General features: G+C 47.2%; 1 protein-coding gene across 4 annotated transcripts in view; it reads right to left on the bottom strand.

Moving 5' to 3' along the window:
- The window catches only part of SHTN1 (shootin 1), a 298,248-nt gene that overhangs the window by 153,452 nt on the left and 124,536 nt on the right, over nucleotides 1-20,260 (bottom strand). For all 4 annotated transcript variants that reach the window (XM_088459666.1, XM_088459665.1, XM_088459667.1 and 1 more), the window contains 2 exons: nucleotides 12,787-12,933; nucleotides 10,934-11,087 (listed from right to left, as the gene is read on the bottom strand). In XM_088459666.1, coding sequence (XP_088315792.1) covers nucleotides 10,934-11,087; nucleotides 12,787-12,933 — 301 coding nt within the window. The remainder of the gene's footprint in view (nucleotides 1-10,933; nucleotides 11,088-12,786; nucleotides 12,934-20,260) is intronic.

The raw sequence follows: 20,260 nt of genomic DNA on the forward strand, positions 1-20,260 counted from the left end.
ACATATCACATTACTCAGCACAGTCTCCATATACAGACTCAGGAGCACACAGACATACAGGTGTCACATATCACATTACTCAGCGCAGTCTCCTATATACAGACTCAGGAGCACACAGATATACAGGTGTCACATATCACATTACTCAGCGCAGTCTCCTATATACAGACTCAGGAGCACACAGATATACAGGTGTCACATATCACATTACTCAGCGCAGTCTCCTATATACAGACTCAGGAGCACACAGATATACAGGTGTCACATATCATATTACTCAGCGCAGTCTCCCATATACAGACTCAGGAGCACACAGATATACAGGTGTCACATATCACATTACTCAGCGCAGTCTCCCATATACAGACTCAGGAGCACACGGATATACAGGTGTCACATATCACATTACTCAGCACAGTCTCCTATATACAGACTCAGGAGCACACAGATATACAGGTGTCACCTATCACATTACTCAGCGCAGTCTCCTATATACATACTCAGGAGCACACAGATATACAGGTGTCACATATCTCATCACTCAGCGCAGTCTCCTATATACAGACTCAGGAGCACACAGATATACAGGTGTCACATATCACATTACTCAGCGCAGTCTCCTATATACAGACTCAGGAGCACACAGATATACAGGTGTCACATATCTCATCACTCAGCGCAGTCTCCTATATACAGACTCAGGAGCACACAGATATACAGGTGTCACCTATCACATTACTCTGTGCTCCTGAGTCTGTATATGGGAGACTGCACTCAGATATACAGGTGTCACATATCACATTACTCAGCGCAGTCTCCTATATACAGACTCAGGAGCACACAGATATCAAGGTGTCACATATCACATTACTCAGCACAGTCTCCTATATACAGACTCAGGAGCACACAGATATACAGGTGTCACATATCACATTACTCAGCGCAGTCTCCCATATACAGACTCAGGAGCACACAGATATACAGGTGTCACATATCACATTACTCAGCACAGTCTCCTATATACAGACTCAGGAGAACACAGATATACAGGTGTCACATATCACATTACTCAGCGCAGTCTCCTATATACAGACTCAGGAGCACACATATATACAGGTGTCACATATCACATTATTCAGCGCAGTCTCCTATATACAGACTCAGGAGCACACAGATAAACAGGTGTCACATATCACATTACTCAGAGCAGTCTCCTATATACAGACTCAGGAGCACACAGATATACAGGTGTCACATATCACATTACTCAGCGCAGTATCCATATACAGACTCAGGAGCACACAGATATCAAGGTGTCACATATCACATTACTCAGCGCAGTCTCCTATATACAGACTCAGGAGCACACAGATATACAGGTGTCACATATCACATTACTCAGCGCAGTCTCCATATACAGACTCAGGAGCACACAAATATACAGGTGTCACATATCACATTACTCAGCACAGTCTCCTATATACAGACTCAGGAGCACACAGATATACAGGTGTCACATATCACATTACTCAGCGCAGTCTCCCATATACAGACACAGGAGCACACAGATATACAGGTGTCAAATATAACATTACTCAGCGCAGTCTCCTATATACAGACTCAGGAGCACACAGATATACAGGTGTCACATATCACATTACTCAGCGCAGTCTCCCATATACAGACTCAGGAGCACACAGATATACAGGTGTCACATATCACATTACTCAGCACAGTCTCCCATATACAGACTCAGGAGCACACAGAAATACAGGTGTCACATATCACATTACTCAGCGCAGTCTCCCATATACAGACTCAGGAGCACACAGATATACAGGTGTCACAGCACAGTCTCCCATATATAGACTCAGGAGCACACAGATATACAGGTGTCACATATCACATTACTCAGCGCAGTCTCCCATATACAGATTCAGGAGCACACAGATATACAGGTGTCACATATCACATTACTCAGCGCAGTCTCCCATATACAGACTCAGGAGCACACAGATATACAGGTGTCACATATCACATTACTCAGCGCAGTCTCCCATATACAGACTCAGGAGCACACAGATATACAGGTGTCACATATCACATTACTCAGCGCAGTCTCCCATATACAGACTCAGGAGCACACAGATATACAGGTGTCACATATCACATTACTCAGCACAGTCTCCATATACAGACTCAGGAGCACACAAATATACAGGTGTCTCATATCACATTACTCAGCGCAATCTCCCATATACAGACTCAGGAGCACACAGATATACAGGTGTCACATATCACATTACTCAGCGCAGTCTCCCATATACAGACTCAGGAGCACACAGATATACAGGTGTCACAGCACAGTCTCCCATATATAGACTCAGGAGCACACAGATATACAGGTGTCACATATCACATTACTCAGCGCAGTCTCCCATATACAGATTCAGGAGCACACAGATATACAGGTGTCACATATCACATTACTCAGCGCAGTCTCCCATATACAGACTCAGGAGCACACAGATATACAGGTGTCACATATCACATTACTCAGCGCAGTCTCCTATATACAGACTCAGGAGCACACAGATATACAGGTGTCACATATCACATTACTCAGCGCAGTCTCCCATATACAGACTCAGGAGCACACAGATATACAGGTGTCACCTATCACATTACTCAGCGCAGTCTCCTATATACAGACTCAGGAGCACACAGATATACAGGTGTCACATATCTCATCACTCAGCGCAGTCTCCTATATACAGACTCAGGAGCACACAGATATACAGGTGTCACATATCACATTACTCAGCGCAGTCTCCTATATACAGACTCAGGAGCACACAGATATACAGGTGTCACCTATCACATTACTCAGTGCAGTCTCCCATATACAGACTCAGGAGCACACAGATATACAGGTGTCACATATCACATTACTCAGCGCAGTCTCCATATACAGACTCAGGAGCACACAGATATACAGGTGTCACATTACTCAGCGCAGTCTCCTATATACAGACTCAGGAGCACACAGATATACAGGTGTCACATTACTCAGCGCAGTCTCCTATATACAGACTCAGGAGCACACAGATATACAGGTGTCACATATCACATTACTCAGCGCAGTCTCCTATATACAGACTCAGGAGCACACAGATATACAGGTGTCACATATCACATTACTCAGCGCAGTCTCCTATATACAGACTCAGGAGCACACAGATATACAGGTGTCACATATCACATTACTCAGCGCAGTTTCCATATACAGACTCAGGAGCACACAGATATCAAGGTGTCACATATCACATTACTCAGCACAGTCTCCTATATACAGACTCAGGAGCACACAGTTATACAGGTGTCACATATCGCATTACTCAGCGCAGTCTACTATATACAGACTCAGGAGCACACACATATACAGGTGTCACATATCACATTACTCAGAGCAGTCTCCAATATACAGACTCAGGAGCACACAGATATACAAGTGTCACATATCACATTACTCAGCACAGTCTCCATATACAGACTCAGGAGCACACAGATATACAGGTGTCACATATCACATTACTCAGCACAGTCTCCTATATACAGACTCAGGAGCACACAGATATCAAGGTGTCACATATCACATTACTCAGCACAGTCTCCTACATACAGACTCAGGAGCACACAGTTATACAGGTGTCACATATCGCATTACTCAGCGCAGTCTACTATATACAGACTCAGGAGCACACACATATACAGGTGTCACATATCACATTACTCAGAGCAGTCTCCTATATACAGACCCAGGAGCACACAGATATACAGGTGTCACATATCACATTACTCAGCGCAGTCTCCCATATACAGACTCAGGAGCACACAGATATACAGTTGTCACATATCACATTACTCAGCACAGTCTCCTATATACAGACTCAGGAGAACACAGATTACAAGTGTCACATATCACATTACTCACCGCAGTCTCCTATATACAGACTCAGGAGCACACAGATATACAGGTGTCTCATATCACATTATTCAGCGCAGTCTCCTATATACAGACTCAGGAGCACACAGATATACAGGTGTCACATATCACATTACTCAGCGCAGTCTCCATATACAGACTCAGGAGCACACAGATATACAGGTGTCACATATCACATTACACAGCGCAGTCTCCTATATACAGACTCAGGAGCACACAGATATACAGGGGTCACATATCACATTACTCAGCGCAGTCTCCTATATACAGACTCAGGAGCACACAGATATACAGGTGTCACCTATCACATTACTCAGCGCAGTCTCCATATACAGACTCAGGAGCACACAGATATACAGGTGTCACACATCACATTACTCAGCGCAGTCTCCTATATACAGACTCAGGAGCACACAGATATACAGGTGTCACATATCACATTACTCAGCACAGTCTCCTATATACAGACTCAGGAGCACACAGATATACAGGTGTCACATATCACATTACTCAGCGCAGTCTCCTATATACAGACTCAGGAGCACACAGATATACAGGTGTCACATATCACATTACTCAGCGCAGTCTCCATATACAGACTCAGGAGCACACAGATATACAGGTGTCACACATCACATTACTCAGCACAGTCTCCCATATACAGACTCAGGAGAACACAGATATACAGGTGTCACATATCACATTACTCAGCGCAGTCTCCATATACAGACTCAGGAGCACACAGATATACAGGTGTCACATATCACATTACTCAGCTCAGTCTCCTATATACAGACTCAGGAGCACACAGATATACAGGTGTCACATATCACATTACTCAGCGCAGTCTCCTATATACAGACTCAGGAGCACACAGATATACAGGTGTCACATATTACATTACTCAGCACATTCTCCAATATACAGACTCAGGAGCACACAGATATACAGGTGTCACATATCACATTACTCAGCTCAGTCTCCTATATACAGACTCAGGAGCACACAGATATACAGGTGTCACCTATCACATTACTCAGCTCAGTCTCCTATATACAGACTCAGGAGCACACAGATATACAGGTGTCACATATCACATTACTCAGCGCAGTCTCCTATATACAGACTCAGGAGCACACAGATATACAGGTGTCACATATTACATTACTCAGCACATTCTCCAATATACAGACTCAGGAGCACACAGATATACAGGTGTCACATATCACATTACTCAGCTCAGTCTCCTATATACAGACTCAGGAGCACACAGATATACAGGTGTCACATATCACATTACTCAGCACAGTCTCCCATATACAGACTCAGGAGCACACAGATATACAGGTGTCACATATCACATTACTCAGCGCAGTCTCCTATATACAGACTCAGGAGCACACAGATATACAGGTGTCACATATCACATTACTCAGCACATTCTCCAATATACAGACTCAGGAGCACACAGATATACAGGTGTCACATATCACATTACTCAGCTCAGTCTCCTATATACAGACTCAGGAGCACACAGATATACAGGTGTCACATATCACATTACTCAGCGCAGTCTCCTATATACAGACTCAGGAGCACACAGATATACAGGTGTCACATATTACATTACTCAGCACATTCTCAAATATACAGACTCAGGAGCACACAGATATACAGGGGTCACATATCACATTACTCAGCGCAGTCTCCTATATACAGACTCAGGAGCACACAGATATACAGGTGTCACATATCACATTACTCAGCGCAGTCTCCCATATACAGACTCAGGAGCACACAGATATACAGGTGTCACATATCACATTACTCAGCGCAGTCTCCTATATACAGACTCAGGAGCACACAGATATACAGGTGTCACATATCACATTACTCAGCACAGTCTCCTATATACAGACTCAGGAGCACACAGATATACAGGTGTCACATATCACATTACTCAGCGCAGTCTCCTATATACAGACTCAGGAGCACACAGATATACAGGTGTCACATATTACATTACTCAGCACATTCTCAAATATACAGACTCAGGAGCACACAGATATACAGGTGTCACATATCACATTACTCAGCGCAGTCTCCTATATACAGACTCAGGAGCACACAGATATACAGGGGTCACATATCACATTACTCAGCACAGTCTCCTATATACAGACTCAGGAGCACACAGATATACAGGTGTCACATATCACATTACTCAGCGCAGTCTCCTATATACAGACTCAGGAGCACACAGATATACAGGTGTCACATATCACATTACTCAGCACATTCTCCAATATACAGACTCAGGAGCACACAGATATACAGGGGTCACATATCACATTACTCAGCGCAGTCTCCCATATACAGACTCAGGAGCACACAGATATACAGGTGTCACATATCACATTACTCAGCTCAGTCTCCCATATACAGACTCAGGAGCACACAGATATACAGGTGTCACATATCACATTACTCAGCGCAGTCTCCTATATACAGACTCAGGAGCACACAGATATACAGGTGTCACATATCACATTACTCAGCTCAGTCTCCTATATACAGACTCAGGAGCACACAGATATACAGGTGTCACATATCACATTACTCAGCGCAGTCTCCTATATACAGACTCAGGAGCACACAGATATACAGGTGTCACATATTACATTACTCAGCACATTCTCAAATATACAGACTCAGGAGCACACAGATATACAGGTGTCACATATCACATTACTCAGCTCAGTCTCCTATATACAGACTCAGGAGCACACAGATATACAGGTGTCACATATCACATTACTCAGCACAGTCTCCTATATACAGACTCAGGAGCACACAGATATACAGGTGTCACATATCACATTACTCAGCGCAGTCTCCTATATACAGACTCAGGAGCACACAGATATACAGGTGTCACATATTACATTACTCAGCTCAGTCTCCATATACAGACTCAGGAGCACACGGATATACAGGTGTCACCAATCACATTACACATCAGTCTCCTATATACAGACTCAGGAGCACACAGATATACAGGTGTCACATATCACATTACTCAGCGCAGTCTCCTATATACAGACTCAGGAGCACACAGATATACAGGTGTCACATATCACATTACTCAGCGCAGTCTCCTATATACAGACTCAGGAGCACACAGATATACAGGTGTCACATATCACATTACTCAGCGCAGTCTCGAAGTGTTTTTGACGCATCGCGTTGTGAGTAAAATGCATATTCAGGAGAAAAGCTGAGTGACCTGGTGCGCTGAGAAGGGCTGTGGTAATAGTGTATGAGGACACATTCATAGGTACTATCAAGCTGTTTACACGAGTTATAAATTAATTCTATGTAGACTAGAACACGTTCTCCACAATACTTATCAAAATATCCGTCCACACACGAGCACTAGGTACTTTAAGCTTGAATACTTAATTGAGGACTGGACATCCTTTTACCAAAGTCACTTCTATTAAAACAGGACGCTAGACAATCAGAAATGCCTATAAATGGATCCCATTACTACTATTACATCAATAAGATAACACAATTTTTCAATGGGTATTAATTAAACTGGACAATGCATAGGTCTTGGTATGAGTCCACTAAATGATCCTTTAAACAAGAAGCAAAGGTGAATTCACTTAAAGTATAAGACTAAGGCAGGCCTGGCCAACCTGTGGCTTTCCAGCTGTGAAACTACAAGTCCCAGCATGCCTGTAGTTTCACCACAGCAGGAGCACCACATGTTGACCAGGCCTGGTCCAAGAGACTTATTTACGGAGTTTAATGCGCTTTAAACCTACAAATGTAAAAGGACAAACACAAGGAACTTTTCTAGTAAAAACTTTGCACTTCTACATTTTGAGCTTAAACATGTTGGGAAGTCGGCGGCCAGTAGTAAATAAACAAATTTGCCTTTTATACATGTGCAAGGTAGTAACGCGCATAACCCGACCTAGAAGTATGGTTGTAGCACTATAACCTATAAAGTCCATGGGCCCTTGTTATCCGGCCAGTTCTGGGAACACGACATACTGTATTTATTGTACTTTATAACATTCAGAACTGCACTAATTACAGATCACTCCAACTACAGTGCTCTCTTATTAGTGCTGTACTAATGACATACATCCACTCCTCCTATACAGAAAGATATTGATTCTTACAAATCACAAATTGTACCGATATTGTTCCCTGAAAGAAAAGGGAACTATAGACAGAAAGTCGGCACAATGGAGATCAGAGCAGCCCGCAATGTTACACCAATAGCTAATCAGTGCTCAGAGAAACCTTTCATCTTCCCTGCTCTGCTAATACGCAGATACTGACCGTGATTCTGCACTAGCCGGCCTCAGTAACATCATTAGTAGCCAGCAGCGGTGACCTCTCACCCCACCCGCACTGACTCTCTCCTGACCTCTGCACTAGCCGGCCTCAGTAACATCATTAGTAGCCAGCAGCGGTGACCTCTCACCCCACCCGCACTGACTCTCTCCTGACCTCTGCACTAGCCGGCCTCAGTAACATCATTAGTAGCCAGCAATGGTGACCTCTCACCCCACCCGCACTGACTCTCTCCTGACCTCTGCACTAGCCGGCCTCAGTAACATCATTAGTAGCCAGCAGCGGTGACCTCTCACCCCACCCGCACTGACTCTCTCCTGACCTCTGCACTAGCCGGCCTCAGTAACATCATTAGTAGCCAGCAATGGTGACCTCTCACCCCACCCGCACTGACTCTCTCCTGACCTCTGCACTAGCCGGCCTCAGTAACATCATTAGTAGCCAGCAATGGTGACCTCTCACCCCACCCGCACTGACTCTCTCCTGACCTCTGCACTAGCCGGCCTCAGTAACATCATTAGCAGCCAGCAATGGTGACCTCTCACCCCACCCGCACTGACTCTCTCCTGACCTCTGCACTAGCCGGCCTCAGTAACATCATTACTAGCCAGCAGCGGTGACCTCTCACCCCACCCGCACTGACTCTCTCCTGACCTCTGCACTAGCCGGCCTCAGTAACATCATTACTAGCCAGCAGCGGTGACCTCTCACCCCACCCGCACTGACTCTCTCCTGACCTCTGCACTAGCCGGCCTCAGTAACATCATTACTAGCCAGCAGCGGTGACCTCTCACCCCACCCGCACTGACTCTCTCCTGACCTCTGCACTAGCCGGCCTCAGTAACATCATTAGTAGCCAGCAATGGTGACCTCTCACCCCACCCGCACTGACTCTCTCCTGACGTCTGCACTAGCCGGCCTCAGCAGCAATGGTGACCTCTCACCCCACCCGCACTGACTCTCTCCTGACCTCTGCACTAGCCGGCCTCAGTAACATCATAAGTAGCCAGCAATGGTGACCTCTCACCCCACCCGCACTGACTCTCTCCTGACCTCTGCACTAGCCGGCCTCAGTAACATCATTAGTAGCCAGCAGCGGTGACCTCTCACCCCACCCGCACTGACTCTCTCCTGACCTCTGCACTAGCCGGCCTCAGTAACATCATTAGTAGCCAGCAATGGTGACCTCTCACCCCACCCGCACTGACTCTCTCCTGACCTCTGCACTACCCGGCCTCAGTAACATCATTAGTAGCCAGCAATGGTGACCTCTCACCCCACCCGCACTGACTCTCTCCTGACCTCTGCACTAGCCGGCCTCAGTAACATCATTAGCAGCCAGCAATGGTGACCTCTCACCCCACCCGCACTGACTCTCTCCTGACCTCTGCACTAGCCGGCCTCAGTAACATCATTACTAGCCAGCAGCGGTGACCTCTCACCCCACCCGCACTGACTCTCTCCTGACCTCTGCACTAGCCGGCCTCAGTAACATCATTACTAGCCAGCAGCGGTGACCTCTCACCCCACCCGCACTGACTCTCTCCTGACCTCTGCACTAGCCGGCCTCAGTAACATCATTACTAGCCAGCAGCGGTGACCTCTCACCCCACCCGCACTGACTCTCTCCTGACCTCTGCACTAGCCGGCCTCAGTAACATCATTAGTAGCCAGCAATGGTGACCTCTCACCCCACCCGCACTGACTCTCTCCTGACCTCTGCACTAGCCGGCCTCAGCAGCAATGGTGACCTCTCACCCCACCCGCACTGACTCTCTCCTGACCTCTGCACTAGCCGGCCTCAGTAACATCATAAGTAGCCAGCAATGGTGACCTCTCACCCCACCCGCACTGACTCTCTCCAGACTATGTACCTCACCGTACGTCACTGCCAGTGCCTCCCCAGCTATGTACCTCACCACACATTACTGTCAATGCCTCTCCAGCTATGTACCTCACCGCACATCACTGCTAGTGCCTCCCCAGCTATGTACCTCACCGCACATCACTGCCAGTGCCTCCCCAGCTATGTACCTCACCGCACATCACTGCCAGTGCCTCCCCAGCTATGTACCTCACCGCACGTCACTGCCAGTGCCTCCCCAGCTATGTACCTCACCGCACGTCACTGCCAGTGCCTCCCCAGCTATGTACCTCACCGCACGTCACTGCCAGTGCCTCCCCAGCTATGTACCTCACCGCACAATTCGGCCAGTGCCTCCCCAGCTATGTACCTCACCGCACATCACTACCAGTGCCTCCCCAGCTATGTACCTCACCGCACGTCACTGCCAGTGCCTCCCCAGCTATGAACCTCACCGCACGTCACTGCCAGTGCCTCCCCAGCTATGTACCTCACCGCACATCACTGCCAGTGCCTCCCCAGCTATGTACCTCACCGCACATCACTGCCGGCCAGTACTGGGCAGATAGGGGTAAGACAATGAAGCTTTGATCTCGGTTATGTATGGTACCTTAGTACATAGGGCAGGATGCAGCAAAGTCAATAATGCGGTTTGATTACATTTCTCATATAAATAAAGCCCCAAATACCTGAGTGCTTTAGATCCCTCACTGTGGTCTCAGAATTCTGTAATTGGGTCTCAAGATCTTTCTTCTCTTCTTCAAAGATCTCCAGCTGTTTTTTCAGACTTTGGACCTCCTTTAAAAGCTTTGTTTCCTCCAGCTGTTCCTCCAGTTCCTTCATCTGGGTTACAAGTAATAACATATCAACTGAAAATACAACTATCATAAACATATGGTAATATGTCAGCTTCATTCACATACATATGTGTGTGACCTACAATAATCCAGCAACGATGTGACTGACATACTCTGTGCTGCTGGGGACCCTGCTCCACTCACTGCTGCTCCCATTCCCCTCCTCACATCATGTCACTGCCCCTGTCACATGCAGCCCTGTCCTCACTGACACATCACTCATTTCCTGATATACTCTGTGCTGCTGTGGTCACTCCTCCTCCCACTATATTATTCAAGGGGTGGGGGGAGAGAAGGGGGGGGGGTTGCCTGCGGTTACATGAATAGGATAGGCTACATAGCACAGGGCACACAGTGACATTGGTGAGATAGGTGTGGCACCATGTGTGCGGCTGGTAAGGGGTGGGGGAGAGGGGCTTTGGGCCTGTGGTCACATGAATAGGATAGGCTACATAGCAGTCTGTGCACAGGGCACACAGTGACATTGGTGAGATAGGTGTGGCACCATGTGTGTGGCTGGTAAGGGGTGGGGGGGAGAGGGGCTGCTATTAGTCTGTATAGCGCTGCTGGTCACGTGGGCCCCTATATAAAGGAATACACCTAGAGCTCCTCTAATGATAAAAATGTTCGCAGTAGAGATTTCATCATGAGCGAATCCACAGGGAACAGCTACTAAAAATAAGTAATAATGAATATATGTGTCATAGTATACTGATTGGTAGTGGTTATTGGGATGGGTATGTAATGCCGACATTTGTGATCCCAGCGGTCAGAATCCTGACACTTGTTGGTTGGTATGCTGACCCTCACCCTCCCTCCCCAGTGCCTAACCATAAACCTAACTCTTTACCTTCAGCATGCCGGCGGTCGGTATTCTGGAGCTGGGATATAAATTGTCGGCATGCCTGCGGTCGGTATTCTGGAGCTGGGATATAAATTGTCGGCATGGCGGCGGTCGGTATTCTGGAGCTGGGATATAATCTGTCGGTATGCCGGAGGTCGGTATTCTGGAGCTGGGATATAGCGTGTCGGCATGCCGAAGGTTGGTATTCTGGAGCTGGGATATAGTGCGTCGGCATGCCATGTGGAGCCATGCTGACTACACCCCGTGGTTATTACAGGATAGGTAGAATTATATGTAATGTTTTATATTTGTTATAATCGTCTGTGAGTGTACTAAGTGCTGCTTCTTACTGTTATATTGTACAGTTACTAGTGTATAATCTTTAGCGCCTGTATTGTGGGTCATTGCTAATACTTCACACACACATATATTATTATTATGGGGGCCTAGAGGCGAGTGACGCTCCATCTGTGAATGTTGTTATGCCGGCCATGAGGAGGATGGGAGTTTGTCCTCAACACAAGCAATGTAAGCTCTCACGAGCAGGGACCTCGTCCCTCATGTGCTTCTCTTTACATTTTTTTCTACTCATTACTCCCCATAAGGGCACCTAACACGGGACCGCCAACTCCCGGCTGCTTATTGTGAGTGTTATAATCACTATTGCAGCAATGTATATAAGTTGTGTCCTTGTCCTGTACTGTAATGTACTGTAAGTTACTTGTTTCTTGTTCACCTATTAGTTCTATGTACTATGTAAGGCGCTGCGGAACACTTGTGGCACCATATAAATAAAGGATAATAATAGTAATGAGCGGTGCCTCCCGGGCCTGTATATTACCTTCAGCTGATGGTCAATTCTCTCTTCTTCTAGTAAATGAGATAACTTTGCGTTGTCTTCTAGAGCTTTCAGGAGCTGTTCGTCGGGGGCACAAGCCTGCAGCAGGAGGCAGCTTTGTCGTTTAAGCTGGTTCTGTTCAATGTACATCTGGAAAACAGCAGGAAACATGGTGGAAGAGATCAGCCAGCTTGTCACCCTATGTGGGGTCTGCAGGATAAGACACCTGAATTAGTTCATATAAACGGTGTCGAGCTAGGGAGAGACCTAAAGACAGAGGTAAATGTCCTAAGTACAGCAGGGGCATCTAATATCCTAATATTACAGGACGTGCTGTGTATTCCTTGTGCCCAAACATAGAATGGTAAGAAACTGGCCACAGAATTATCTCCTGATCTCTCCTCACAACTGACCCCACTTACTACAGTCACCACTAAACCCGTCTTTCTGCCTTTACTTTGTATGTATATGTCCTACCTAGAACTCTGGCCATCTCAATAGAACAGCACTGACTGAAAAAGGGCTGGCCTCTGACAACCAAGCTCAGACTCTGACAACCAGAAAGCTGGTGTAATGGAGATACACTAATAAATGTAACATGTTGGTGACTTTGGGCCTGATGTAGAATTGTACATAGGGTTAGGTAGGTACACGTAAGACGATGTGCAAACCATAGGATGGTCGTCCTGATTTCCCGTCAACTCCCAGGAACACTATATAGTGCGTATGCGCTGTGCAATCTACCAAAGAAAATACTGTGCATAATCGTTAACTCTATAATGTTAACATAACTCCTGGTCATCCGGTAGAGTGTACACACTGCGCAATTTGCCAGAAATCTGGAACGAGATTGACAGATTGAGCTGCAGTAGGGGCGACCTGAAGATGCGACGGGCGACACATGGTTCACACTTGATGATGTTAACGATTTGTCCCAGTAAGTAACTGTGCCCCTGGAAAAACTATACTGCAATACAAGGGGTGCACATAATGAGAGATATGGTAAGAACTTACCTTTGTTATCTCTCTTTCCTCGAAGTCCATAGGCTCCACAGGGAGACCTTAGGGATGTCCCAAAGCAGTCTTTTTAAGGGTGGGGATGCTCCTGTGGTAAAAGGAGAATCTGCCGCCCAAAGGAAGCATCCTGAAGTATCAAATGCATAGAACCTCAAAAAGGTCTGGACAGAAGACCTCGTGGCCGCCATACAAAGCTGAACAACCGAGGTGCCATGGCGAGCTGCCCACTAGGGAACCACAGAACGAGCAAAATGAGCCTTAACAGAGGACGGCACTGGAAGTCCCTCCTCAGTGTAAGCCTTCAGAGATCGTCATACACAGCCACTTAGCCAAAGTCTGTGTATTGGCTGGCCATCCCTTCTTGTGAAATCTGTAAAGGATAAACAAGGAAGCTGACTTCCGAAGGGAACTGGTACGGTCCACATAAAGTTTGAGGACCCACACCACATCCAAGGAGGCCTCACTCGCTGAGAGGTCTAGAGACTGAAAGGCTAGCACGACAATTCCCTAATTGATGTGGTAACTGGAAACCACCTTAGGAAGGAACCCAGGGTGAGTTCGAAGCACCGCCCTGTCCTGGTGAAATATCAGAAATGTGGAGCGACAAGAAAGTCCCCCCCAAGTCTGACACTCTTCTGGCAGAAGCTATGGCCAGAAGAAAAACAGTCTTAGCCGTAAGCCATCTGAGATCCACTGAAGCCAGGGGTTCAAATGGAGGGTCCTGGAGGGCCCTAAGCACCACAGTCAAATCCCAAGGAGCCACAGGAGGGACAAAGGGAGGCTGAATCCGGAGGACACCCTGGAGGAAGGTCCGGATATCAGGTGGAGCAGCAATTTTCCTCTGAAACCATACAGACAGAGCCAAGACATGAACCTTCAGCGAGGCTAAATGGAGACCAAGATCCAAGCCCGCTTGATGGAAGGCCAAGACTCCAAAAAGTTCCGGGGATCATAACCTCTGGGACGACACCATTGGAAGTAGGTATCCCACACCCTGTGATAAACCCTGGTTTCTGATCATAGTATCCACAACAGAGCTAGAAAAACCCTTAGACCTTAAGAGAGATGTCTCAAGAGCCACGCCGTCAAAGACAGATGACCCAGGTCCAGGTAAAAGGCAAGAACCCTGAGACAACTGGTCCGGACGTTGAGGCAACAGCAACGGAGTGTCGATGGAGAGACTCCGAATGATCTGAGTACCAGTGCCACCTGGCCATGCTGGAGCCACCAGCAGGACTATGCCTCCTTGTTTAAACTTTCAAATTACTTGAGGAAGCAGGGAGAACGGAGGGAAAAGGTACGCAAACTGGAAGCTCCACTGTATCAACAGAGCGTCTACCAGAATCGCCTCGGATCTCTTGTTCTGGACCCATACACTGGCAGTTTTTGTTTGTGTCGGGAGGCCATGACGTTCACATCTGGAAGGCCCAACCTGTCCACTAGGAGCTGAAACACCTCTTGGTGAAGAGATCATTCCCCTGGATGCACGTTGTGACTGCTGAGGAAGTCAGCTTCCCAATTGAGAACTCCTGGAATGAACATTGCCGAAATGGCTGGGAGATGACAGTCCGCCCATGTCAGAATGCGTGACACTCTGTCATTGCTGCCTGACTTCGAGTTCCTCCTTGATGATTGATGTAAGCCACAGTTGTGGCGTTGTCTGACTGAACTTGCACAGGCTTTCCGTGAAGTTTGAGTATGGCTTGCTAAAGACTGCTCGAAGTTCCAATATGTTGATTGGTAGAACTGACTCCTCTGTTGTCCACCGCCCCTGAAATGAGTGTGGACCTATCACTGCGCCCCAACCCTGGAGACTGGCGTCCACAGTCAGGAGGACCTATTCCGGAATCCAAAAAGGACGCACTTTGGTGAGGTGACCAGTCTGCAGCCACCAGGCAAGAGGCAGATGCACCTCTGGAGAGAGTGCCATCATTGGTGCTTTTAACCGATGGGGTAATGCGTTGCACCAGGAGAAAATCATTTTTTTTCTGCAAAGGCCTGGAATGAAACTGGGCATATTCCACCATTTCGAATGTTGATACCTTGGACCCCTGTACTTGTATTGCTGAGTGGATTGACACTCGGCGACTGCAGAGGCATCTGCGTACTCGCATCTATAAAGTGGAGATCTTTTCTGCGGTCAGAAAGATTCTCTGCTGTTGGGAATCCAACAGAGCTCCCAGATGGAGTATCCTCTGGGATGGAGTCAAGGAGGACTTAGTCCAATTGATCAACCACCCGTGAGTCTGAATTACAGAAATTGTCAGCTGTAGATGGTGGTGAAGTACTTCTGGAGACCCTGCCAACAATAAGAGGTCGTCCAGGTAAGGCAACAGTCGAACCCCCTGATGCGGTAGATGTGCTCCCATGACAGCCATAACTTTGGTAAACACCAGAGGGGCTGCTGAGAAACCAAACGGCAGAGCCCGAAACTGGAAATGTTGTTGCTTTATAGCAAAACAGAGGAAACGCTGGTGAGATGAAGCAATTGGAATATGCAGGTATACATCCTGAATATCCAGTGATACCATAAAATCCCCCGGTTCCATAGTCAGTGTAATTGAGCGGAGGGTTTCAATCCTGAACCGAGGTACCCTGAGGAATCTGTTAAGGGACTTGAGATTGAGGATAGGCCGATACGATCCGTTCGGTTTCTGGACCAGAAAGAGATTGGAGTAATAACCCATTCCTCTCTGAGGAAGCGGTACTGGGATGACAACTCTTGAAGCAAGGATTATATGGCTTTCTGGATTTGTAATGCCTTGTCTTTGTCTGACAGAGGGCTTGTGCAGAAGAATTGCCGTGAGAGACTACTTCTCTTACCCAAATGTCTGTAGTGTCTTTTTGAGGGCTGACTGTCTCGGAAAGGGCTGATCTTAGGCTTACCTTGGGGCTGAAAGGACGAGGACCGGGATCCTGAAGAAGTAGATGCTGAAGGCAGACACGACGATTTTGCTGCTGCCAACATATACACAATCTTGTCAAGGTCAGGACCAAATAAGATCTTACCATTATAAGGCAGACACTCTAATCCTTTCCTAGAGTCCGCATCCGCTCTCCAAGAGCGCAGCCATAAGGAACGGCGAGCTGACACCGCAGCAGCCGAAACCCTGGAGGATAACAGGGTGATGTCCAAAGCAGCCTCATTGATATATACTGTATGTAGCCGAATCAAGGAGGTTACCCACCAGTCACTTGATCTGCAGTAGCCTCTGACGGAAAAGACTCCTCTAGGGAGGCTAATGTAAGTCACGGGACAGAACACCGCTTGCGGTGATCCGCGTGTTGCAGTCATTTCCCCCCGGATCTCAAGGGACGGACAGGGGGATGACGGCAGTGGAGCCAGGCCTGAAAAACCAGCACTTCCACTTAAGTCCTGCCTGGGAACGAGTGCTGGGGCACTACAACTCAATTCATGTTACATCTGCCCCCTGCAGTGCAGCATGGTGTTACCCAGGTGCACAGTTACCTGCTGTACCTTACTCTATTCCCTATGGGCCTAATACATGTTACATCTGCCCCCCTGCAGTGCAGCATGGTGTTACCCAGGTGCACAGTTACCTGCTATATCTTACTCTATTCCCTATGGTCCTAATTCATGTTACATCTGCCCCCCTGCAGTGCAGCATGGTGTTACCCAGGTGCACAGTTACCTGCTATATCTTACTCTATTCCCTATGGGCCTAATTCATGTTACATCTGCCCCCCTGCAGTACAGCATGGTGTTACCCAGGTGCACAGTTACCTGCTATACCTTATTCTATTCCCTATGGGCCTAATTCATGTTACATCTGTCCCCCTGCAGTGCAGCATGGTGTTACCCAGGTGCACAGTTACCTGCTATATCTTACACTATTCCCTATGGTCCTAATTCATGTTACATCTGCCCCCCTGCAGTACAGCACGGTGTTACCCAGGTGCACAGTTACCTGCTATATCTTACACTATTCCCTATGGGCCTAATTCATGTTACATCTGCCCCCCTGCAGTACAGCATGGTGTTACCCAGGTGCACAGTTACCTGCTATACCTTATTCTATTCCCTATGGGCCTAATTCATGTTACATCTGCCCCCTGCAGTGCAGCATGGTGTTACCCAGGTGCACAGTTACCTGCTATATCTTACTCTGTTCCCTGTGGGCCTAATTCATGTTACATCTGCCCCCTGCAGTGCAGCATGGTGTTACCCAGGTGCACAGTTACCTGCTATACCTTACTCTATTCCCTATGGGCCTAATTCATGTTACATCTGCCCCCCTGCAGTACAGCATGGTGTTACCCAGGTGCACAGTTACCTGCTATACCTTATTCTATTCCCTATGGGCCTAATTCATGTTACATCTGCCCCCCTGCAGTACAGCATGGTGTTACCCAGGTGCACAGTTACCTGCTATATCTTACTCTGTTCCCTGTGGGCCTAATTCATGTTACATCTGCCCCCTGCAGTGCAGCATGGTGTTACCCAGGTGCACAGTTACCTGCTATACCTTACTCTATTCCCTATGGGCCTAATTCATGTTACATCTGTCCCCCTGCAGTGCAGCATGGTGTTACCCAGGTGCACAGTTACCTGCTATATCTTACACTATTCCCTATGGTCCTAATTCATGTTACATCTACCCCCTGCAGTACAGCATGGTGTTACCCAGGTGCACAGTTACCTGCTATACCTTATTCTATTCCTTATGGGCCTAATTCATGTTACATCTGTCCCCTGCAGTACAGCATGGTGTTACCCAGGTGCACAGTTACCTACTATATCTTACTCTATTCCTTATGGGCCTAATTCATGTTACATCTGTCCCCTGCAGTACAGCATGGTGTTACCCAGGTGTACAGTTACCTGCTATATCTTACTCTATTCCCTATGGGCCTAATTCATGTTACATCTGTCCCCTGCAGTGCAGCATGGTGTTACCCAGGTGCACAGTTACCTGCTATATCTTACACTATTCCCTATGGTCCTAATTCATGTTACATCTGCCCCCCTGCAGTACAGCACGGTGTTACCCAGGTGCACAGTTACCTGCTATATCTTACTCTATTCCCTATGGGCCTAATTCATGTTACATCTGTCCCCTGCAGTGCAGCATGGTGTTACCCAGGTGCACAGTTACCTGCTATATCTTACACTATTCCCTATGGTCCTAATTCATGTTACATCTGCCCCCCTGCAGTACAGCACGGTGTTACCCAGGTGCACAGTTACCTGCTATATCTTACTCTATTCCCTATGGTCCTAATTCATGTTACATCTGCCCCCCTGCAGTACAGCACGGTGTTACCCAGGTGTACAGTTACCTGCTATATCTTACTCTATTCCCTATGGGCCTAATTCATGTTACATCTGTCCCCTGCAGTGCAGCATGGTGTTACCCAGGTGCACAGTTACCTGCTATATCTTACACTATTCCCTATGGTCCTAATTCATGTTACATCTGCCCCCCTGCAGTACAGCACGGTGTTACCCAGGTGTACAGTTACCTGCTATATCTTACTCTATTCCCTATGGGCCTAATTCATGTTACATCTGTCCCCTGCAGTGCAGCATGGTGTTACCCAGGTGCACAGTTACCTGCTATATCTTACACTATTCCCTATGGTCCTAATTCATGTTACATCTGCCCCCCTGCGGTACAGCATGGTGTTACCCAGGTGCACAGTTACCTGCTATATCTTACTCTATTCCCTATGGGCCTAATTCATGTTACATCTGCCCCCCCTGCAGTACAGCACGGTGTTACCCAGGTGTACAGTTACCTGCTATATCTTACTCTATTCCCTATGGGCCTAATTCATGTTACATCTGTCCCCTGCAGTGCAGCATGGTGTTACCCAGGTGCACAGTTACCTGCTATATCTTACACTATTCCCTATGGTCCTAATTCATGTTACATCTGCCCCCCTGCAGTACAGCACGGTGTTACCCAGGTGTACAGTTACCTGCTATATCTTACTCTATTCCCTATGGGCCTAATTCATGTTACATCTGTCCCCTGCAGTGCAGCATGGTGTTACCCAGGTGCACAGTTACCTGCTATATCTTACTCTATTCCCTATGGCCCTAATTCATGTTACATCTGCCCCCCTGCAGTACAGCATGGTGTTACCCAGGTGCACAGTTACCTGCTATATCTTACACTATTCCCTATGGTCCTAATTCATGTTACATCTGTCCCCCTGCAGTGCAGCATGGTGTTACCCAGGTGTACAGTTACCTGCTATATCTTACTCTATTCCCTATGGGCCTAATTCATGTTACATCTGCCCCCCTGCAGTACAGTACGGTGTTACCCAGGTGTACAGTTACCTGCTATATCTTACTCTATTCCCTATGGGCCTAATTCATGTTACATCTGCCCCCTGCAGTACAGCATGGTGTTACCCAGGTGCACAGTTACCTGCTATACCTTATTCTATTCCTTATGGGCCTAATTCATGTTACATCTGTCCCCTGCAG

The sequence above is a fragment of the Taudactylus pleione genome, unplaced genomic scaffold, assembly GCF_031769625.1.
Source record: "Taudactylus pleione unplaced genomic scaffold, aTauple2 ptg000926l, whole genome shotgun sequence".
NCBI classification, from domain to species: Eukaryota; Metazoa; Chordata; class Amphibia; order Anura; family Myobatrachidae; genus Taudactylus; species Taudactylus pleione.